The sequence below is a fragment of the Podarcis liolepis genome (assembly GCF_965112155.1).
Source record: "Podarcis liolepis genome assembly, chromosome: 1".
Taxonomy (NCBI): Eukaryota; Metazoa; Chordata; class Lepidosauria; order Squamata; family Lacertidae; genus Podarcis; species Podarcis liolepis.
The window spans coordinates 86,575,611-86,599,191 of NC_139554.1; the positions used below are offsets into that span (position 1 = coordinate 86,575,611).

At 46.0% G+C, this 23,581-nt stretch overlaps 1 protein-coding gene across 19 annotated transcripts in view; it reads left to right on the forward strand.

Moving 5' to 3' along the window:
* The window catches only part of TNS1 (tensin 1), a 331,981-nt gene that overhangs the window by 25,416 nt on the left and 282,984 nt on the right, over positions 1 to 23,581 (forward strand). For 2 of the 19 annotated variants that reach the window (XM_083488008.1, XM_083488026.1), the window contains exon 1: positions 14,682 to 14,792. The exons of the other annotated variants lie outside the window; for them this stretch is intronic. In XM_083488008.1, the coding sequence (XP_083344134.1) occupies positions 14,697 to 14,792 (96 nt within the window). In that variant the 5' untranslated portion in view covers positions 14,682 to 14,696. Of the gene's footprint in view, positions 1 to 14,681; positions 14,793 to 23,581 lie in introns of those variants that run through there. 19 annotated transcript variants of the gene reach the window in all.

The following is a 23,581-nucleotide window of genomic DNA, read 5'->3' on the forward strand; positions in this document are numbered from 1 at the left end:
TTATATAACTCAGTAGAGAAGACAGAGGAGACAAAACTAGAATCAGTTTGCTCTGCCTGTCATTGGCTCTGTTGCCCCCTACTGTCAGGCTCCCTGTCTTCCACCCTACCAGTCCCAATGGGCACTGGGCACTGCAGACTTGCTTCCTTCTCTCCTCATCAGAAACAGGACACATCTTTAAATAAGATGGTTTAATGGCCTGGCAGCTGTGTTAAGCCCCCTTATTGGTGGGTGCAGGGGAGATCTCGGCCTATGGTTGCCCTCATGCGTATGCACAGGGCATGGGGGAAAGCTTAAAGGAGCTGCTCCCCTCCTCCCTGTTCCCAGTTGAAGGCAGAGGACGGCTGTGCGTCCTTGGTCAGAGCGCAAAATTAAATTAGTTGGGCCTGTGCTCTCTGGAGACAATAAAGCAAATGGGCCAGTGCTGGAAGAAGAGGGGGAGGGGTTCTTGAACAAGGGCTGTGTGAGGCCTTGCTGGCAATTCCCTGATTAAAGTGCCTGGCAGAGTAATTAGCCAAGTGTTCCTGAGGCGAGGCCAGGCCTAGGCCACAACTCTGTCAAGAGCAATGTCAGCTTCTGCGTTCCTAGTTCCAATGCACCAGGCTGCAGCAGATGGGAGAGGAACAGGACCTCCTCCTAACCCGCTTGGTTTAATAGTTCTGGAAAGGCATTGGCGCAATAAATAGTCAGGGAGAACTGGCACTTCTCTGAAGGAAATAAGAGGCAAGCTTGTCACCTGTGTATGTTGTTGCATTGAAATGAATGCAGAAAGTGAAGTTGTCCATTGCCTGGCATTGAGGTCAAGCTGGACTGCCATCTGGCATGTTTCAAACCAGGTTGTCTATAGTTTATCTTCCTCCCTCCCTCTTGTTTGGTTCCCAGGCAGATTTTATTCACCATTCATTCACTCTGCGAGGGGTTTGGCAACTTAACATCTGTGAGGAGAGTGATGGTGATGAGGTCTTTGGTAGCAGGGTCATTCAGAAGATGCAGGGATGGGCTAGCATCCGGATTCGTGGCAGTCTCAACATAATCTGGGCCCTCTGGACACCATTGGCCATCATAAGGATACCCTGCTCTGAGTGACAAGAGGCATTTGAGAGCATTGTGGCTCCACTTCAGCTTCTTAGGCTGCTGCATCTTGGGAGTTCACCACAATGCTAAGCTGAAGTGTTCTAGGCAGCAGCCAATGACCAGTTTCTTTACTGGAAACATCTTGAATGTTTCTAGTTGGTGCCACTAGAGCTTTGACTTGAGCAGCTGTTCAAGATACATCACTCGGAAGAGGAGCAAATGCTGAATCCAACATGAAGCATAGCCTAGGACTCAGGCATTGTGGTAGTTGCAAGGCGTATTGTGCAATTGGACTTCAGGTGGCTGTGGAATAGCAAATAACACATTGCCCCAAAGGAGGAAATGAATCACATAAAAAGAAACAGAAAGAAGACAAAAGAGGACATAGTTCTGCATAAATCTGCAGGTGCTAATTTATACATATAGATGCCATTTTGCAAATCATTTATATAATTTGAATTGAAATGCAATGCATCTCACCACAGCAGGGAAGACTATGACCAGGTGATCTAGCAGATGGTAGTGAGAAGAAACTAATACAGACAGGAATACCTGATTATATCCTGACCTGGCCTCAGTTATCTATGCTCTAATAACCTCTGGGTTAGACTACTGCAATGCATTATATACAGAGCTGCATTTGAAGATTGTTCAGAAACCAGTGTTAGTTCAGAACATGGTTGCAAGAATCAGAGCGACTTGTTATGCCAATGCTGCACCACCTACACTTATCCATTGTGCTCTGTAGTATGTAGGGTAGGGAAAATGCACATAGTAATGAGGCAGGATGTGGGTATAGCTTTACTATATGTTAAAGAGGGAAGGGAGGAACTGGATACTGAGTTGCTATTTTGGGGAACAGGCCTATGCTGCTTCCTATAAGATGCCATTCCACCCGGATAAAAAACCTGAGTAGGTCAGTGCCTGCTGCTGCAGGCAGAGGTCATGGGTGTCTGTAGACAGAAGCTTAGTATTCTGCACACTTTGGCTTGGAGGGAAAGATCCAGGTCAGACCCAGTAGCAGTGCAGCGCCAAAGCTCCTCTCTGTGCCAGTAGGTGGCCTGCGGGTTTTTGTGCTGTGCTTGCATTCCCTGGCAATGTAATCAGTAGAGCTGATCGCAACAGCTCAGCTTAACACCTAGCACTGAATTGCTTAAGGGATGCGAGCAGTGTGTGAGTTTTATACGGGCCATACAAATGAATTAGCTAAACGTGGACCCCTGTCTCTGTTCATCTGCAAGAAATAGGCTATTGACAAGAGAGAATGAGACTTGAGGCTGGCCTAGCCCAGGAGCTCCTTTATGAGAGCTGCCCTATCCTTTGTTGTTATGCTGTGCTGAATACATCTGGTGGAACACAGTGGCTAAGAGGCTGAACAGTGAACTAGTAAATTATTAAGGCTATCAGTGGATTATTAAGGCTATCAATAGTTACTAGCCATGATGGTCATGTCAGAAGCAGTATGCATCTGAATACTAGTTGCTGGGGAGCACAAGTGGGGAGACTGCTGTTGTGCTTCAGTCTTGGTTGCAGGCTTCCCATAGGCGTCTAGTTGGCCACTGTGAGGAGAGGACAGTAGACTAGATGTAAATCCCCTAGTCTGCTCCTCATCTCTATGTTGAACCTGCCCAAAGCGGCCAATATTCCTTCAGCCCACTCACCCAGCAGCCTCAAGGTGGGAGATGGCAATAATATTGCTGACCTATCTTGCAAAGCTGTTGTAAGGCAATGACTGAGATAATGCACACAAAATAGATTGAACTCTCTAAAGTGCTATACAAATGCTAAGCATCTGAAAGTGCAAAATGCAATGGGCAGTTGCAAGCCTACCTTTAAGCAGGAGCGGGAGGGGTAACCTGCTGCCCTTAGCCTAACTGCATTCTGATTGGCCAGTGTCATGAACTGGCAGGATGGCAGGGAGGAGGAAGAGGATCCTGGTGAGGGGTTTAGCCATGACTGGGGCACACCGGGGCAGGCTGGGGATGGAGAAGGAGAGATTGGTGTAGAAAGTACTCATGGGGTGATGGAGGATAATGAGTAGATGGAGGTCAGTGTACAGGAACCAGAGCAGCAGGACCCATCACCAGAGCCAGAGGGGCTCCTGTCTTCCCAAACATGGCAGGCTCTGAGGTGTAAGGAGCAGCAGGAGGTATGCTGTAGGAGGCTGAGGCAGGTGAGGGCCCACAGCCCAGCTCATTAGCTGCCCAGGTGGGGCTCACTAGCTCTGGTGATTCCTCAGCTGGAGTAGACTCAGAACAGGTGAGGGTCACAGGGAAGCAGAGCTGAGCTGCTGTGTCTGCTTAGCTTCCAACATTGATTGGACATGGCTTGGATGGCCCAGGGAGCTTTTTGGGGCTATGCTTGTGTGGGGCTGACCTCCAGGTGCCCTGACCCCCAGATTGGCTGCAAAGGTAGGAACCTGGCCAGATTGGGCTTTGGAGTTGTTAGGCTGCTGGAATGTGTGCTAGCCACTGCTGTGGGATTGTGCACTCCAGTGGGACTTGCCGCCATGTACTCCATGGTTCAGAACAGGCAGGGACATACTTAGGGGTTGGGTAGGTTGGCTCCTGGCAAAGGCGCAGGCCCAGAGGAGTGCAAAAATTGTGTTTCTACACCCTGGCCCAGAGCGGCTAGGAAAATAGTTTCAGGCAAGAAATGCACCCCATTCTCTGCTAGGTTGCTGGGATGCGATCCTTCCCACTCATAACTGAATGCTTTTACCCCTGCTCTTCCTCCAAATTGGCAAGAGCAGCTTATAGGGCAGGTGGGAGTTGGAGTCCAGCATCTGGAAGACCACAGGTTCTTTTTTTTTTTTTTTTTTTTTTTAAATAATTTTTATTAATTTTCCAAACATATAATAAAACAAATAACAAAACCAAATCATCACAAGACAAACAAACAATTAAACATGTATAATTTCTTAAACTTATTTTCATAAACCTTCTTTCCCGGACTTCCCCATACCTCCCTTTTTCTGCATCCTTATGTTAACCCTTTCTCAGCAACCCTTCGTTTCAGTTTGTTCACTCATATTCCTTATACATTTTTTCTAGAATTAAGATTTACAGCTGCAGTTCTCTATTTCTTATAACCATAACATCTCAGCCGTCATCAATTTTGCAACAGTCTTTAAGATATTTTTTAAATTTCTTCCAGTCCTCTTCCACCGTCTCTCTCCCCTGGTCGCGGATTCTGCCGGTCATCTCTGCCATACTCATATACTCTGTCACCTTCGCTTGCCATTCTTCCAGAGTAGGTAGCTGCTGCGTCTTCCAATACTTTGCCAGAAGAATTCTCGCCGCTGTGGTAGCATACATAAAAAAATTTTTGTCCTTCCTTGGCACCAATTGGCCTACCATACCCAAAAGAAAGGCCTCTGGCTTTTTCAAAAATGTCCATTTAAGGACCTTTTTAATTTCATTGTAGATCATTTCCCAGTAGGCCTTTACCTTCGGGCAGGTCCACCAAAGGTGATAGAAGGTACCTTCAGTCTCATTACATTTCCAACATTTATTACTGGGCAGATGATAGATTTTTGCAAGTTTGACTGGGGTCATGTACCACCTATAGATCATTTTCATTATATTCTCTCTTAGTGCATTACAAGCTGTAAACTTAATACCTGTATTCCATAACTGTTCCCAGTCATCAAACATTATGTCATGACCTATGTCTTGTGCCCATTTAATCATGGCTGATTTTACTACTTCATCTTGTGTATTCCACTTCAGCAGCAGATTGTACATTCTTGACAAGTTCTTTGTATTGGGTTCTAACAATTCTGTTTCTAATTTCGACCTCTCCATCTGGAAACCTATTTTCCTGTCCTGTTTAAATACCTCATTTATCTGACGGTAATGCAACCAGTCTCGTACCTTAGACTTTAATTTATCAAAACTCTGCAATTTAACTCTTTCACCATCTTGTTCTATAATTTCACAATATTTTGGCCATTTGGACTCCATATTTAGTTTTTTTATCTCTTTGGCCTCCATTGGTGATAACCACCTGGGGGTTTTACTTTCCAACAAATCTTTGTATCTTATCCAGACATTATACAGCGCTTTCCTCACAATATGGTTTTTAAAGCCTTTATGCAATTTTACCTTGTCATACCATATATATGCATGCCAACCAAATCTATTATCATGACCTTCCAGATCCAAAATGTCTGTATTCTCAAGAAGTAGCCATTGTTTCAGCCAGCAAAAAGCTGCCGATTCATAATAAAGTCTCAGGTCCGGCAGGGCAAAACCCCCTCTGTCTTTTGCATCAGTTAAAATCTTAAATTTTATTCTGGGCTTTTTGCCCTGCCAGACAAATTTTGATATATCTTTTTGCCACCTCTTGAAACAGTCCATCTTGTCCAAGATCTGGAGTGTCTGGAACAAAAACAACATTCTAGGCAATACATTCATCTTGATGACAGCAATTCGGCCTAACAAGGAAAGTCTCAGCCTTGACCATATTTCTAGATCTTTCTTCACCTCTGACCAACATTTTTCATAATTGTCTTTGAATAAATTTAAATTTTTAGAAGTCAAGTTTACCCCCAGATATTTCACCTTTTTTGTTATTGTTAAACCTGTTTCATTCTGAAACTTCTCTTTTTCTGCCATTGTTAGATTTTTCTCCAACACCTTAGTTTTTTGCATGTTCAATTTAAATCCTGCTACTTGACCAAATTTCTCAATTAGTTCTAAAACTCTTTTGGTACTAGTCTCTGGCTCTTGCAAAGTCAATACCAGATCATCTGCGAATGCCCTTAATTTATAGTCTTTTGCTCCGAGCTGGATACCTTTAATCAATTGGTCCCCTCTAATCATATTCAGCAAAACCTCCAGGACTGTTATAAAAAGTAAGGGTGATAGTGGGCATCCCTGTCGTGTACCTTTTTCTATAGAAATCTCTTCCGTTACCACATTGTTGACAATCAACTTTGCTTTTTGCTTAGAGTATATAGCACCTATACCGTTTTCAAAACTTTGGCCTACCCCCATCCCTTGGAGATTCTTCTTCATAAAGGTCCAAGAAATGTTGTCAAAGGCTTTCTCCGCATCCACAAAAATTATAACTGCTTTCCTGTTAATCTTTACTTCCAACAACTCTATAATGTCTATGATGTTTCTTACATTGTCTGACATATATCTCCCTGGTAGAAAGCCTGTTTGGTCCTTATGAATCTCCTGTACCAAAACCCTCTTTAATCTCTTTGCTAAAATGTCTGCAAAAATTTTGTAATCCACATTGAGTAATGATATAGGGCGGTAGTTTTTAACCTGGTTCTTTTCAGTCTCTGTTTTCGGTATAAGTGAAATAAAAGCTTCTTTCCACGATTCAGGTGCCTTTTTCCCTTCCAAAACTTCATTACAGACTTCCTTCAGTGGTTGTATTATCCATTCCTTCAGTGCCTTGTAATATCTAGCAGTCAATCCATCTGGGCCTGGAGATTTTCCCAGTTTCATCTTCTGAATGGCGTCCTCTATTTCTTGTCCTGTTATTTTTTCATTCAAAATCCTTTTACTTTGTTCTGAGATCTTTGGTAATCCGTGCGTTTTAATAAATTCTTCTGTTTCCTGCTTATTTGCCGGCCCCTGTGCATATAATTTCCTGAAAAAGCTTTGGAAGCAATTATTTATCTCATTTGGTTTGTGGATAATTTTTCCTTCCATTTCCAAACTTGTCACAGTGTTCAATTTTTGTCTCTTTTTCAGTTGCCATGACAAAAGTTTCCCACATTTGTCTGCTGATTCAAATGTTCTTTGTCTCATTTGCTTTATCTTCCATTCTATCTCTTGGTTCGTCAGTTCCATATATTGTGTCTGATAATACTTTATTTCTCTCAAAATCTCATGAGACTTTGGTTTAGACCTCAGTTTCTTCTCAGCTTCTTTTATTTTCTTCAAAAGTTTTTCTTTTCTCTCATTCTGTTTTTTCTTCTTTATGGAATTTTGTTGTATTAGGAAACCTCGCATCACGGCCTTACTTGCGTCCCAAATTGTTCTTTTTTCCACATCAGTTCTCAAATTTATCTCAAAGTAATCTTTCACTGCTTTTTGGGCCTTTTTGTAAATCTCTTCATCTCTAAATAGGGCGTCATTCATCCTCCATCTGAAGGTTCCAGTTGTTGTTAGTTTCATCTCTATCTTCACTGCATTATGGTCAGAGCAAGTTTTTGGGCAGATTTCTGCTTTTTTTATCTTCGGTGCCATAGAACTAGTTACCCAAATTTGGTCAATCCGTGTCCAGGTCATTTTTGCTTCAGAGAAGAAAGTTCCCTCCCTCTCTAGAGGGTTCCTTACTCTCCAAATATCAATCAAGTCCAGTGTTTCAGTCATTTCAAAAAAAGTCTTTGGAAGTCTTCCATCGTTGGAGATTATCTGTCTCTGCGCCTTGTCCATATTAGTGGAGACAACACCATTCATGTCTCCCATCATTATGATTTTAAAGTCCAGATAGTCCATTAAAGTCTCATGCAACTTCCTAAAGAATTCCGCCTTCCCCTCATTTGGTGCATATATTCCTAATATTATAATTTTTTCTCCTTGAAGTTGTATTTCTATCGCCAGGTATCTTCCTTGTTCATCTTTAAAGATCATTTTAGGGGCCAATTTTTCCTTTGCATAAATCACAACACCTCTTTTTTTAACTTTGTCTGATGAGATAAATTCTTGTCCAAGCCTTTTGTTTATCAGTAGTTTTCTATGTGTCCTAGTCACATGAGTTTCTTGCAAACAAATTAAGTCCAATTGCTCTCTTTTTAAAATGTGAAAGACTTGGCGTCTCTTCCTGGGGAGATTAAGTCCATTACAATTCCAGCTAAGAAGTTGCAGAGACATTTTGATACTATGTACCTACTCCTCCAACTGCTCCAAGTTTCTGTTCCTCCTCCGATGGTGGTAAAAGTCCAAATGAAAGATTTGCTATATCAGTTGGTTCTTCCTCTGCTATTGTATCTACTGTTCCTTTCTGTAGATCTTCCAAGTTTTTTTCCAAAAAAAATTCTTTATCTTGAACTGTTTTTATTTTGACTTTCTTTCCTGTGTAGTTAAAAGAAAGCCCTTGTGGGAACTCCCACCTGAAAGGTATGTTGTTCTTCTTCAGAAGATAGACAAGATCTTTGTAGAAGGCCCTCAGCTCCAGAATATATTTAGGGATGTCTTTAAAGATCTGGACTTGACAATTCTGGATTACAAGAGCTTTTTGATAATGTAGATTTAGTATTTTATCTCTCTCTTCTTTAGATCTCAGTGTAATCAAGCAGTCCCTGGGCTTCTTGCCTTGCCTTCTTCCCAACCGGAAGGCCGTTGTTATTTCAAAATCTTCCTCCTGAAATTCGTCCTGCCAAAATTCAAAGATATTTTCTGTGAGGAATTCTATAAGACTGTCTTTTTCTCCCTCTGGAACTGATCGTAATTTAAGATTCTTCTCCTTTCTCTGAAGTTCCCACAAAGACAAGGTTGCGCCGTGTTCATCCACCTTTTTGGTAATTGGTGCAAGCTCCCTCTTAGTTTCTTCTGCTGTATCTTTTGCACTTTGGGCCAGTTTTCTTGTTTCAGTATTTTCTTGAATAAGTTTGTTTATAGAGTCTGTATTAGATGCTACACTTGCCGTGTTCAAGTCTAGTCTTGTTGTCAGGTCATTCAGTTTTTTTGTATTCTCCGCCGATTGCTTTGTCAGTGCTTCCAAAGACTGATTTATTTTAAGCAATGCCTGTGTCATTGACTCCATAGATGCAGTTGGTGCTTTTTCCTGACCAGCTGGTATTATGCCTTGCATCGAACCCCTTTTCTTTTGAGGTTGCTGGGTTTGTTTTGTCTTGGATCTAGTTGTTATCTCATCTGGTTGGCTACTCATGTCCTCAAGGTCAATTCTCACAGGAAAGATTTAGCAGTGGAAAACTCCACTCTTTCCCTCTCACAGTAGCAAATTTTCTTTAAGTCCTCTAGAGGGAGCATTTAATTGTATCCAATTTAAAAAGCCATAGGCACATGAAATAGTAAACAAAGAATCCAAACAGCAAAGTCCAAAAGTCCACAGTCAAAGCACTTTTACAGTTTCAGCTTAAATGGTCACAAAATATCTCCATTAAAGTCCTGTAACTTTATCCCAGTCAAGATCTTAACTTTGTATCCAAATCAAATTGACAGCTCAGCTGCCCGGTGTTTTCTCCGGCAGCCCGACTCAGGGTTTTAACGGTGGAAGCTCTCTTTCCTTCACTCTTTCACGCAGGTTGTAAATTTCCAATTTTCCTCCCCCCCTTCTCCTGCTTACTGGGGGGGACGATTTAAGTCCAATGTCCGGTTTTAAGCAGCTTACTAGTTAACTTTCATTTAAGTGCAGCTTTGTCCTCTCGTTGCTTTATTTACATGCAGTCCGGGGAGGCAGACTTCCTTACTTTATGCCTTTCCCGTTTTCAGCCAAATTTTAAATTAAATGTCCCGTTCAGTCTGTCGATCTTACTCACGGGTTTGTAGTCCTGTTCCGACTTTCAGGAAGGAATCAGCGCTCTCTGTTTAATGGCGACGCGGCTTCACTCCGCAGGCTGGGTGACGACTCTCAGCACCGCGCTCACTCCCGATGCCGTTCCGTAGCCTTTAAAAAGGCTCTTTCACAATACCGGGGGGCGCAAAAGGTGCCCGCCGAGTCTCCTTGCTTACAGGCTTCAGCGCCTGCAATTTTAAGGGTCCCCCGCACGCCGTAGCGGGTCAGACCCGAACTTGCGGAGCAGTCCTCCCTCGGAGCTCGAGGCTAGGACCGCCATTAAACACTGGCGCCAACCGGAAGTCCTTGGAAGACCACAGGTTCTACTGCTTTAAGGGGCCATGAGACTCTCAGTAGTTTTTGCTGCAACAGATTAACACAACTACTCTTTTGGAAATGATTCCTATTTTAAACAACTCCTTGCAGAGACTAAGTGACATCACAATTGAACCAGCCAATCCTAATCTTTCTTAACTGAGATTGCCAGGATCAAGTAATTTTCAAACTTAGACTGCAATCCTATCATCACTTACCTGGGAATAAGCCCATTTGAACTCAATGGGGGTTAATTCTGAGTAGCCCTTATAAGATTGTGTTTTTAATTTCTTAGAGACAGATCTTACTTTTCACATTTAGGTAGGTATCACAGAATGACCTAAGGCAATGGAGTACATAACATCAGCAGAGTAGGTCTGCCAGGGCTCACATATGGGGAAAGCTATGAACTATTTAGTGAGAAGAAACAGTCCAGTAATTAGACTATTGTTTTCTTTGGCCAGGAAGAAACAGTAAACCAAGCAGGCCTTTGTACAACAAGGGACGTGACCAGACAGGAAATGGGCAATTTGCATGAGACAAGCTAGGCCAGGGGAAAAAAAAAGACTACTGGGGAATGCAGATTTATATACAAACTCAGATGCAGCTTTTGGTGGTCATCCAACATGGAGATTCCTGAGACAAGAGAAAAACAGGAACAAAATTCCAAAATGTCATCTAATCTTTGCCCACATTTGGGCTAAAACAAAAAATACGAGGCCATGGTGAATAAAACTAGTAGTCCATTCAACTAAGTTTGTTTGTTTTGAACCTAATAAACAGGTTCCTTGCTTGCAGGTTTTCCATAGGCATGTGGTTGGCCATTGTGAGAACAGGATGCTGGACTAGATGGGGCACTGGTGTAGACTCTTCTTAGACAAGTTGGCATTAACACTTGTTGACTCTCCTCTGGAACAGTCTAGTTAGCAAAGCTTGGTGGGTCCTATTTTCACCTGTTGTCCCATCCATTCTTCTGTGACTGGTAGGAGATTGGTGCTTCCAAGGACTGTACACCAGTGAATTCCTCACAGTTCTCTTTCCCTATAACCAGCAGAGTCTGTCAGTCCTGTGTTTTGCTGCAAGGTTAACTTGCTGCTGTGAACCAACAGTTCACCTTGCACTGCTGTTAATAAGCATTAGGTTCTGGTGAGGTTTATAAGCCAGTATTGCAGCATGCTGCCTGGGACCTAGAGATCATTACAGTGAAAATAATAATAATAATAATAATAATAATAATAATAATAATAATAATAATAATAATAAATTTATATACTGCCTTATACCTGGAGGTCTCAGGGTGGTTCACAGAATAAAATCAAAGTATAAAACCACAAAATACATAATCAAAATAAAAGCAACAACCCAGTAACCCTCCCCCCCCACATTTTAAAAGGGTATAGGATGTCAATTAAATCAACCAAAGGCCTGGCTAAAAAGGAATGTTTTTGCCTGGCACCTAAAGGTATAATGAAGGCACCAGGCGAACTTCCCTGGGGAGAGCATTCCACAGACAGGGAGCCACTGCAGAGAAGGCCCGTTCTCATGCTGCCACCCTCCAGACCTCTCAAGGAGACACATGAAGAAGGGCCTCAGAAGATGATCTCAGGGTCCAGGTAGGTTCATATGGAAAGAGGCGGTCCTTGAGGTATTGCGGCCCTGGTAGAGCATCTGCTTTGCATGTACAGCATCCCAGGTTTGATACCTGGCATTTTTGAATAGGTTGGGAAAGATTCCTGCATAAAACTTGAGAGGGCCATTGCCAGACAGTGCAGATGGACCAATTGTTTGAAACCATATAAGGAAGCTTCCTATGTTTCATCAGCCAACATTTTCATGGCATCCAACAGGGACTTCCAACATTAGTTTAATTTTAAAGGATGACTGGGTGACTCTTAAAAGCAACTTGACTTTTGGGAATCCTGCTGACAGAACTTTAGTCTTGATAGGTTATATGGCTTCCAACTGGAGGCCTGTTTGGAATGTGGGTTAGGATCAAGAGGCAAATCTACTGAATCTGGTAGTTTTGGTCTCGGCAAAGACATTGACAGAACACAAGTCCCCTTTTCTTGTTGAGGGGACACAGTTGGGACTTGGCCTACATTTAACTGAGGTTGTTGTTGTTTTACTTCTGTGTCTTTGGTCAAAACCATACCATATTTTCCTTTGTTGGCAGTGAAGACTTAAATTAGCATCTACTGAAGGAACCTTGTCACCGGCTATCACTGACCTTGTCCATCATGGTGCAAAATAGCTCTTTTTTTCTGGAACGGTACATCCTAACTGATGCATGTCCTATTCCTGCTGAGGTGCCCTGGTTTTTGTGCCAAACACCATCACAGCAAGTATTTGATGACATCAGGTCCTCTTAATTGAGTCTGTGCCCTGTGATGCTGCCAGGGCAGGACTTTGGGGCAGAAGTCCAGGGCCTCACTTGGCAGAAAGAGCAGGAGGGGCTCCCAAATGCAACAGGACTGACTTGCCACATTTTGATGTAAGTGAAGTAATACACAGTACTGTCAAAAAGGGGACCCATGTATGATCACTGAATCCAATCACAGTCTCTCATCACTTACCTGCACTACCAAGTCTGTGCCTTACTTCTGTAGCCTTGTCTCTCTTTTCCCCAACTCTTCCCCTCACCATCTATTTCTTGTCTGCATGGCTTTTCTGCTGCCCAGACGTGTCTCAGAACCAACCGAGATTAGCAGGGGCCTCCTTTTTGGGATGCTTCCAAACTGGGAGAAGGGAGCCAGTTGGATTCAGATAAGCTTCCAGCCAGCAGCAAATCAACATGTGCCCAAAAGCCAGCATTGTTTCTCATCCTTGGTTAGAGCGTGAGTGTATGAGGAATGCTGGGCTGAAAGCTTATACAGCCCGTTTGGTGGTTCATTGAAAATTCAGATACATTATTGGTTCAGAATGAGGCGGCGTGGTTCTTGAAAAAAGAACTGGATGTAGCCAATAAGGAGCAGGCTGCATCTGTGCCTGCATTAGCAACAAGTTGCTTGAAATCTCCTTGTGATGACCAGTGTTTAACCTGCAACATCCTTGTGTAGTTTGAGGCTTTAAGCCATTTTCAGATATCCAATGTGGACTTGACTTGTGCTGTCCAGTGTGTGCTGCTGACTCTCAACTTTTGTGGATCCCTTGCCCTGCCCATCTGGGTGGGACCCAGGAGAAGGAACAATGTTGGGTGTAGAGTCCCTGCATTCCTGTTCTGCTATACCCTTCTATAGCACTGTTGTCACAGAGCATGCTTTGTGTTGATGCAGCCTGCTTTGATGTACCCTGGTTGTATGTGTGCATTTGCACACTGCCTTGAGCCTGCTGCCTTGGCGTAAGTGTGCAGCTTTAGGAAGGCAGCCACTCTTATCGGCCCTCTCCTCCAAATTTCTCTAATGAGATGTCCCGCATTTTACTTCGTTTTTTTAAAAGCCTTACAGCCTTGACTTTGTAGAGTTCCACCTGCTCCTGCGTCCTTGCCTCTTCAAGCGCACGCCTACAACTCTGATGGCTCTCAAAGCCAGGACTCGACGGGTTGAACTGACAAGCCGTTCCCCCTCCCTTTCCCAGCGCCCCTCAACCACGCTCCTCAGATATCAAGGCTAAACGCGTGCATCTATGTGTAGGCACAGAACCCACTTACTTCTAATTGATACAGGATCACGAGTGCCATTTACGCAGCTCTTCAGAGTGATGTGTTGCTAACTGGTTAATTAAGCATGGCAAACCTAGAGACTGGATTGTGGCAACGAACTGGGGAGGTCAGGAGAAGGAACTCACGTACCCATCGAAGAGGGGCACATTACTAAGGGGGCGGGAGGTGTCGATCAGCCATCGATGGAGATTGTTTGATGCGCGCGGAGGGGGGGGGGGAGAAGAGAGGGAAGACGCTGCGCTTTAATCATCCACGAGCAGAACATTTGGGGATGGGAGCGAGACCCAGGGCTGGTGTTCCCCTCCCTTAAAAAACCCTCTGTCGTTGAGGCTCCCACGTCGAAGGGGAAGGCGTCGATTATCGATTGGGAGCAAGAGGTGAAGGCTGAGCGACTCGCAGGATCGATTAGGGTTAACGCCGCGAGGAGGGGGAGGGACCGCTGGCCAGCCCTCGAAGCAGGCCAGGGCAGCGCTGTCCTTCGCGGTCCGCTTGGGCGTGAGGGCAGGTTCGGGTCGCGGCTGCGGCACGTGCGTCTCCGCCCTCCCCCCGTCGCCACCCCCCAGCAGCGCGCGGCCCGAACTCGGAGCGCTCCCCGGCGGCTTGGAGGGAGCTGGTCGAGGCAGCGCCGCGTCGCCCTGCGCCCCTACGCGCACTGCGGGGCTGGAGAGTCCGCGCTACCGTTTGCCGCTGCCGGAGAGGCGCGCGAGCTGGCGGGCGCGGGGGGGCGGGAGGTGAGAAGGAGGAGGGAGAGGAGGAGGGGGGCGGTGTCGCCGCCGCCGCCGCCGCCGCCGCCAGCGCTCAGCAGGTCGGGAAGCCGCGTGCGGCGGGTCAGTGCTGCGAGGGGAATCTATCCGGCCGGCACTGCCGCCCCGCAGGGTCCTCGCCCCTCTTTTTGCCTCCCGCCGCCGGCGCCGCGGCGCGCAGGGCTCTGCAGAGGCTGCGATCGACGAAGCAAGGGGGACGCGACGCGCCTGCACCAACCTCGGCTGTCGCCCGCCTGCCCGCGTCCCTCTCTCCCCTCTCCATTTTCCTCCGGCTGGGAAGGACACCCCCCTCACTCCCCATCCCGCTCCTCGGTCGCCTCCGGGTGGGGGCTGGAGTGTGAACGGGGATTCCCACTTCGGGGCGAAGCGGGATCCCTCGCCCGGCAGCAGCAGCAGCAACGATGACGCGCCTGAGCTGGTGCTTCGCTTCCCTGATCCGCTGGGGAAAATACTTCTTCTCGTGCTTCCTGCCCCTGCGATTCTGCCTGCACCGGGAGGTAAGCGGGGCTGCATTGGCGGGGGGTGGGGGGAGAGATGGCGGCGTCACCTCGAAAAAGCTGCGTAGTGTGAGGGAGTTCCGAGTTAACTGGCGAGAAGAGCCCGCCACGCCACCCGCAGCAGCGCGATCATGAAGACACATCGGATCCCCCCTCCCCAATCGAGTTTCCCCAGTCCTTTCCCCGTGCGTGCTGCATAAAACTGGCTCGCGCCTTGATTGTTCAGTTCACCGCCCCCCCTCTTCTGCACAGGCTTAGTCGTCTGTCCACCAGGCGTGCTTGCCTCGGGGCCACCAAGTCCCCTGCAACCGCTGCCCGAGCGTGGTCTGTCCAACTCTCCCTTGGATGCATGCACACGCACACAACCGTGACATGTTCGCTGGCTCGCAGACTGCAGAAGCGCCCTCGTGCTCATCAGCTGCTGAGCGGGACATAGTCGCTGTAACATGGAGCACTGCACACACACGTCTCAAGCCACTTAAGGCTTATGTACCCTTTAGCACACACGCACTCTCTACCATGCACTTGGATCTCTGCACACCCACCAGCTCACCCACATAATGCACCTCTCTTTGGCGCCTGACAAATTCACACAGGTTCCTACAGCAGAAGGGGGGGGGGGGAGGCAACTTGCTCCTGAATTCAGCGATTCCACTGCTCAGAAGGAGCCAGGTGCAGAGCGCACACAGTCTAAGCGCTGCACATAGGTGCTGGGGGTGGGGGGCTACTGACCAATCTCCTCCTGCCTGATTTGCACATTGGTTATACAGTCAGAGAGATGCTTCTGCCGGCTGCTCCAAGGGCCTGTCTCACCCTATCCACACACCTCGCTTATCCTATTGCTTCTGTGGCTCTTTCTTTCCTGGCTCCCTTTGGGAATGTCACCACCAGGGGACCAGGAGAGATGATGCTGTCGGGAGCTGCCATCAGTTTGCTGCTGCTGCATTGTTGGGAAGGTTCTGAACAAAAGGGCTGCTGCTGGTGAAACAACAGTGAAAGCTACCCAGATATATATAACAGGTGGGGTGAGGCAGGCAGGATTGCAAAGCAGGTTCCAGGTGGCTGTATTCCAGTATCAAACTGCACACTAAAGACCACACTCAAATCAAATGTAGGCATATATAGGGCCCTGCAGTGATCCTGCTTCGGACCTGCCTGGCCAAGTGTCTTGTGTCTTCCCTAAGCCAGCAGGGGGTGACACATCACAGCAACATACCACTTGTTACTTGGGTATCCCAGAGACAGATGCTGGTTTCTGCATCTGTAAGAAGCCAGGCTTTTCTTTTCTCTTTGTAAAATCTCACCATATATCTTGAAGGAGAGCATGGTGACCATGGTACAAGTAAAGGATCTGTCTGTCTGGAGAACAGTCATTGATGGAATGTCAGAAGTGTGTCTGTCCTGGGGAAATGATGGGTAAGGTTTTCACATCCATCTCAGCAGGAGGATGAATTGAAGGGGGCGGGGGGGGGGGGAGAGAATTCCTTTGGAATGCCTCCCCCTTCCGCAAGCTCTGTGGAATGCAATAATAAAGTAAAATAAGACCAAGTTCTTCTAAACTATTTTTTTCTCCCAGCCTCTTTTCCTTCCTTGTCCCCCTCCCTTGATTTTTTAAAATGTTCTTTCCGGTTTCTCAGTCATGTCATCACCAGGGCAATGGGAAAGCAGCATGGGTGACCAGCAGCACCTTTTAGGACCCTCCAGCTCACAAGCTCCTCATGGAGCAGATTTGCAACCCATTCTGCTGTCTTTGATCTGAGGGGGAAGGGAGTCGGTGGCCTGGCATCTTCTGCAGAAGCTCTCCTGGGAAGGGTTTCTGGTGAAGTTTGGGCGTGCATTTGGATGAGCCTTAAGGATGTTTTGGGCCCTGAACATCTTCTGCTTTTGAAGTGGAATTGGCTTGCCTTTGCAGCTGTCTGAAGCATGTTCTGTGTGTTGCCCCAAATGACTGCAGTTCCTGGTATTGAGGCTAGAGGAAGATACCTTCCCAGCACTGGTGACCCCTATGTCTCTCCCGCACCCCAATGTTTCAAGGCCCCCATGCTGAGTGTGCAGGAGCCAGGAGGGATTAGGGATATTCTTGTGGGTGGAGGGTGGGGGAGGAAGCTTTGCCAAGACTGTAGATGTGAAACACAACAGGGGAACATGGCATCATGAATCTGTTACTAGGGCTGTCCATACTTTGCAGTAAACTAAAATAAGATGAAAGTTCTGCATCAGTGAAACCCATATTCTGGCCTGTGAAGATCTGAATTCTGTGAATTGAATAAATTGAGCAGATGTGCATGTATTTGCTTATTTTGCATAATTTGTGCTCATAAAAAGGGGAAAACACACACAAAGCCTTCGCCTTCAATGATTTAAAATCCTGCTTAGTCCTCTCTCAGGATCTGCAGATATCTTGCTAGCTTCTGCTCACAGTTAAGAGACCAAGAGAAAGCTGTGTGGTTATGTGTTCCTCCCCAGCAGGTCCCCTCCCCAGAAACAAATTACATTCTTTTGTCATAACCACAGTTACAGAATATGTCAGTTCTCCCCACTCCCATGGTAACCAGGGTTAAGGCCACTATGCTTCCCTTTTAAACAATTTTGTTAATCAGATTCAGACTCTGGTTTCAAGTTCTCATTAAAAAGAGAGGGTTAATGTCAGTGATGGCCAGTTCCTTAACCAGGGCTAAAGCAGGAGAGAGGAGTTTGCTGTGTGGACTAAGCATGCAGTCAACCTCAGCTGAAGTATCAGTAGCCAGTATTGTGGAAACCATAGTTGCAGCAGCACTGGCTCTCAGCTTCCTGACATTTTGCCAATGTACTTTCAAGTCTATCATTGCAGTCCTAAGGCCCAGAAACTTTATTTGTAATGAAACCTGAGTTTTGTAAGAGACAAAATTTAATGTGGAATACCGGATTCCTTACTTACAATGCAGTGCAGTTGTAGAATCACACAATACACAAAACCGTGCTTGCAAAAGGCAATTGACTGTGATAAACATGCAGGCATTTCTCATTTATTCTGAGGGATCACAGTATATTTCTTACAGCTATCACATTTGTTGCTGAAGAATCACACTTTTCCAACAACCAAGACAACAGTATTTTGTTTCTTAGCTAATGTTCCTGTTGTATTGATGAATGCTGTGCAGAGAAAATGGTGGAATGAGTGTCATAAATACCTATTGGCTAGTGCCCATGCCATCTCTGATGATGTACCATATAACTTTTAATCCCTCCTGCTTGTGGTATTTTAAAATGAGCCAGGGGAAAGCTATCCCTCCTGCATCATAGCTATCAACTGTGTATTCTAGGGATCAGCAATTATAGCACCAAATGCAATCAAAACCCTCAACTGGGAGTAAGCCCCATTGACTTCAATAGGAGAAAGCAGATGTTAGGATAGTGCCATAAGATGCTGGGAGAAGGGAAAGAGCACGTGGGACCCACAATTAGAGTGAGCAGTGTAGGTTGGAGTGGGAAAGGGAAAATGGAGAGTTTAATCTTCATGCTGGTATAAGCAGCCATATCTGCACACCGGTGGAAACAGGATACTGGTCTGAATGGCCTGTAAAGAGCTCTAAAAGCTCGGGTTATCCAGCCCAAATTGAGGTGCACCATCAGAGCTGGAGGTGGGAGGAACTAGGAGGGCAGAATGCTAAAGAGAGAGCACCCCCCCTTTTCAATCCCAGTTGTCTGAGACCCAGTGGTAGCTGCAGTTTCCTTCACAGAGCAGTGCTGTGTGGCAAGAGTCCCCAGCAGCAGCAGCGGGAAGAGGAGAAGGAGGCAACGGGCTTTTCTTCTTCCCTTTGCCCTTGCAGGGTCCTTTAGCAAAGTGGCTTGTTCCGACTGAGTGAAGCTGTTGCCTTGCACCACGGGCACTTTGCAGCCCAGCTTCCCTGCGCTGCCTCTTTTGTCATGATGATTAGCTCTCCCCTCTCTGCTTGCTTAGCAGGGAGTTTAGGGGCCAAGTTGTATTGCTGCTGCTGCTGAGAAGCTTCTGCCATCCTCACCACCACGCTGCAGTAGCTTTCCTGGGCTTCTGCTGCAGCCAAAGCAATGCCTCCGGAGATGGGGGGTGGATTGGGGAGGGGAGAGAGAGAAGGCAGCTGTTGTATTTGGTGCAAGAAGTGCTTTGAGCAAATTGCTTAGCTGTAGGGTGTATAGCAAAGGCCAAATTGGTTCCAGTGCAGTGGGACCGGACCACACAGGCTTGCTAGCAGACAGCAGTGAGGGGCCAGGGCATTTAGCTCATGCCTTCTCTCTCCACCCCAGAGCCCTTTGTGCTTGCTGTGCTTCTGAGGCCCTGAAGGGGGTGCTGTGCTGTGCAGTGACACTTGCGTTGCAGGGGGCTCAGGAGTTGTTTTCATACCATTATTCTGGGGCAAGGGTGGGGAACCTGTGACCTTCCAGATACTGCTGAACTGCAGCCCCCATCAGCCCTGACCATTGGCCATGCTGGCCAGGGCTGGTTGTTGTCTAATGATAGCTGGCAGCCACCAGGTTTCCCCTCCCATACCCCTGTTTGGGGGCAACAGTGAATGTCCACTAAATTCTTGGTGGCGGACTGCAGGTCTCTGATGCCTCAGGCTCCCCCTGGCTTAACTCAAGGGATTTGGCTTGCATAATTGATTTCTTTTATCATTTGTTGACAGTATTTATAACCTGCTCTTCATTGAATTTTTTTTCAATCCCGGAGTGGGGAAACAATGTAATAAAAATAAACAGAGAAAAAACAATAGTATTCACAGATTACAAAATAATATAAACAGGTCAGATAAACAACAGATTTGCCGTTCCGCCATGAGGTAGATGTGAAAAACTATGACAAAAATTGTAAGCATTCCAGTTTAACCAAATACCTAGGTAAAAAACAAACACAAGACATTCAAACAGATTAAACAACCATTGGTCTTAGCAAGAATCCCCACCCTATTTTTCACTTATGGGAGCCCACTCACTCCCCCTCTGTCTCTCTCACACAAAGAGGGCCCCACTCTGTGTCAACAGACTCACTCAGTGGCTTTTGAGCAATTTAAGATCTTTCACCCGCCTCCAACTCTTCATCCCATCCAAACTCTCACCCTGAGTGGCACAGAAGCATCACATTCCTTAGAGCAGGCCTGAGCCAAAACTGGGAGCAAGGGAGGCAATTTTGGCTCCTTGTATCTGCAGGGCAGGGGCTACCAGAGGAAGTCGTCCTGAGTGTTTTTTCCAATGTGAAGCTGCAGTAGACCCCCGGGAGCTTCTGTGTTAATAAAGCCTGGATGTTGAGCACGTGGGAGAAGGAAGAGAGGAGGGGCAGTTGTGATGTGAATGAGCATTGTGGCCAGTCTTGGACTTGCTTTCACATGGCTGAAGGTGGCCACAAATGTGAATCAAGTAAGAACTGATTTAAGAACCAACTTGTGTGTAGAAACCAGCTTCAGTTTGGGATTTGGAATGGAAAAGTAACAAGGTAGGAGGGGGTGCTTTATCCTTTTCCCTTCCACTACATCTTCCTCTCGAGTCGCTTTCCCCCTGTGGTGTTCCAGAGACACCACTGTAAGAGTATTGCAGACCTGGAAAGCTGCTGGCTGTAGTTGTGGTAGAAAAACAGTAGTCAGTTCAAAATTGCCTGCTTCTGCAGTTATTGTTCCCTAGAAGAAGAAGCTAGCTAGGTTTTCATTCATTCATTCATTCATTCATTCATTCATTCATTCATATGATTTATATCCCACTCTTTAGGCAATAAGGGCAGCTCACTAAACAAAGAAACAGTAGTTAGACTGTGCAATTGTTGGTAACATATTATCCAGCCTTTTGCCTTCTATATCTGTACGGGGAGAAAAGCCTACAGGCCACAATCTTGCATCCAAAAATGTTTAACACAAGCCTTTTTAAAATGGAAAAGAAGCATTTGGAGGGGGAAAGCTATACTGTGGTGGGTGCTTAACCCTGTCATCACCCATGGTTTCTCTACCTAAATGCCTTCCCATCTCACAGGCATGCCTTGGCTGTGGGCAGGGTTGGGTGTCCTTATACAGTATTTGGAACCAGGGTGGGTGAGTGAGAGGGACAGCTTTTGGGAAGAGGATGATATGGAGTGAAGTTGTGGATGGGGAAAGCATTAAGCACCCCTTCACTCCTCTGCTTCAGATTCCCCTTCTGAAGCTATTGTTTGTGATGCTGCACAACAGGGCACACAGTGGGTATATTTCTGGCCCAGTGGTGCATGGGATTGCAAGCTTAGGTGACTCCTTCAGTTTCACAGGTATGCACTGGCTATGAGCACAGGTCTTGCTGCTGTTGTTGCTTTTATGTTTATGTGTACTGCATTCACATGTGCTGGGAAGTGCATTTATTACTCACAGCTTCCCAGGCTGCAAATAACTGGCACAGAAATTGACCAAATGAATGTGTAGGGAAAATCCAGAGTGTAAGATGATAAGGAGATGGAACTTGACCTACAAATCCCTTTCCTTGTTTCACTAACCCCAGTGACCTTTTGCCTTGTAGCAAAAAGAAAGAGAAGAAAAATAGGTCACATATTTTAATATATGCTTTCATTTGGATTGTATTTCAAAGGTTGCTTCCGGATGACCTGTTTATTGAGCATTCAGCCTGATTTGTTTGCAGGCTAGATGACGCTGGCTATTTAATTAGCATTCATCCTGACATCATTGTGGGGAGGTTAAATGATGTGGCATCAAAACAAGCCTTGACCCATGGTTTCCAGCGCATTTTCCCATCACTTTCCTTATTACCAAAAATCTGATTTGGGAGGGTGGGATTTGTTGTGCAGGAGTGCCAAATAAACTGAGATTATGCATCCTGAATTTGCCAGTATTTGATTGAATCCCACCCCCAAATAGCAACAAGTCTGCAAGGACGCCAAGTGTGTGTCAAAAAGTGAAAACTTAAGGTATTTCAGCTGAAGAGTGCATTTAAAAGTTTATTGTGATCTGTACAGATGTGATGTGAGCTCACCCTTTACAAGCTTATCTTAATGGGCAGTAACTTGCTTAAATGCTCTTTCTGTCACTTTTGATCAGTCTTCCCCAACCTGGTGCACTCCAGATGTTATTGAGATTCCAGCTCCTGTCAGCCCCAGCCAGCATGGCTGACAATCAGGGGTGCTGGGAGCTGTAGCCCACCAACACCCAGAGGGTGTGGTCTGTTGTAGAAGGTATCTTAGATGATCTCACCAGAATAAAAGCTCTTTGGCTGCAGAGGTTGCTCCCAATTTAGGGTATCTGTTGCTCAAAATGTTTTGGGATAATTTCCACTGTCCTGATTTTCATGCATAGAAGTGCTTCTGCAACTCACAGCAAAGCAAGCAATGTGGGTATTTATTCCAAGATGCAGCCATCATGCCAGCCTCTCTGAGACAGGAGTGGTGATGATGGTGGAGTACCCTTGACTGTGCCAGTCTGTGCCATTCCCTCCTCCCTCCTTTCTCCGTTTGACTGTTCATAGTGCCTGTGTGATTTCACATAACTCAGGAGGAATTGGGTTTTGCTACATCAGCAACGTCCCTGGTGAAATGAGCGCATCCCGGCATCAGCGTGTCCTCCGCTGACCAGAGATAAGCAGAGCACTTTTACGGAGGTGTGTATGACTGTACCCTGTCACAGTAGATTCAAGTGGGTTCTCTCCCCCCTCCCCGACATTATCTGTAGCATTTAAAAACACAGATTTGATATGGATTGCAGGAACTCTCTGCTGGCTGCAGCTCAGTGTCAAATGCACTTGCATTGGAAGATGCATGGCTTCTGAGGGCGTTGCGTGAAGTGGCTCTTGTTTTTAAGGGCACATACAAATGTACCTGGAAAACCACATATTCCACGTCCCCCCCACCCCCTGGCAGTTCCTCCCTGCCTTTTCACTGCAAATGACAGACTGTCATTGTTCTTCCTCATGTACATCGGGCAGACTGTCCACCTCTTCATTCTTTTAAACGTGCAGCATCAGGGCTGTTGTCAGCACAGAGCTGACAGAGTCTGAGCATCTGAACAGGACCCACTCCTGACACCTTAATTCCCCCCTCCTTGTGCTACAATAAATCCTGGAAGGCTGGGGTTAGGGGAGCCACTCTTAAAATTCCCCACAATCCAACCAACATAGCATTGCTTTTTTGGCATTGTAGGAAATTAAAATGGTGGCTCTCTCAGACACGCCTTGGAGTATTTGTTCTTTTTGTGTATGTGTGTAAGCGTTTAGGGGTTTCCAGTGGTGAGCACTTTGCTGAAGGCCCCATCAAGCCCAGAGATGGCCCAGTGCAAGGCATACCCTTGTTCAACTGAATATTTATTCATTAGCTTATTTGTTGTTGTTTTTTAATCTTAGAGAGAGAGAAGTTAAAAACTGCTGTGGGAAGAGATGACAAGATGATCTGTGACAGAATAGATACAAACCAGTAGGGACTGTGCACAGTCAATTTCTGCTGGAAGCTGGCAGAATTGGCTTTCCCTGAGCTTGATACAAGGGAGGAGAGAATGCGAGTGCATCTCCAGACTGGTGTTGGTGGTTGTTGTTTTTTGGTGGGTGTATTTTGCAACATGTCATTACCCCATTAATAGTTAATTAGTGGTGGGTTCATATTGGGCATTCCATTTTGTGAGTTGTTCTGCAATGCTTCCCCAATGTTATCACATTATATCCTTCTGCCGAGGGGGATGAGTGCAGTCTTGTACTGTAGTGCAGCAAAAGTGAGATAAAATGATAATAAACCAGAACGTTTATGGAATAAATGCAGATAAAAGCTTTCAGCAGGAACTTATGGAACATATACTGATTGGAAACAAAGCAGTTTGTCCACC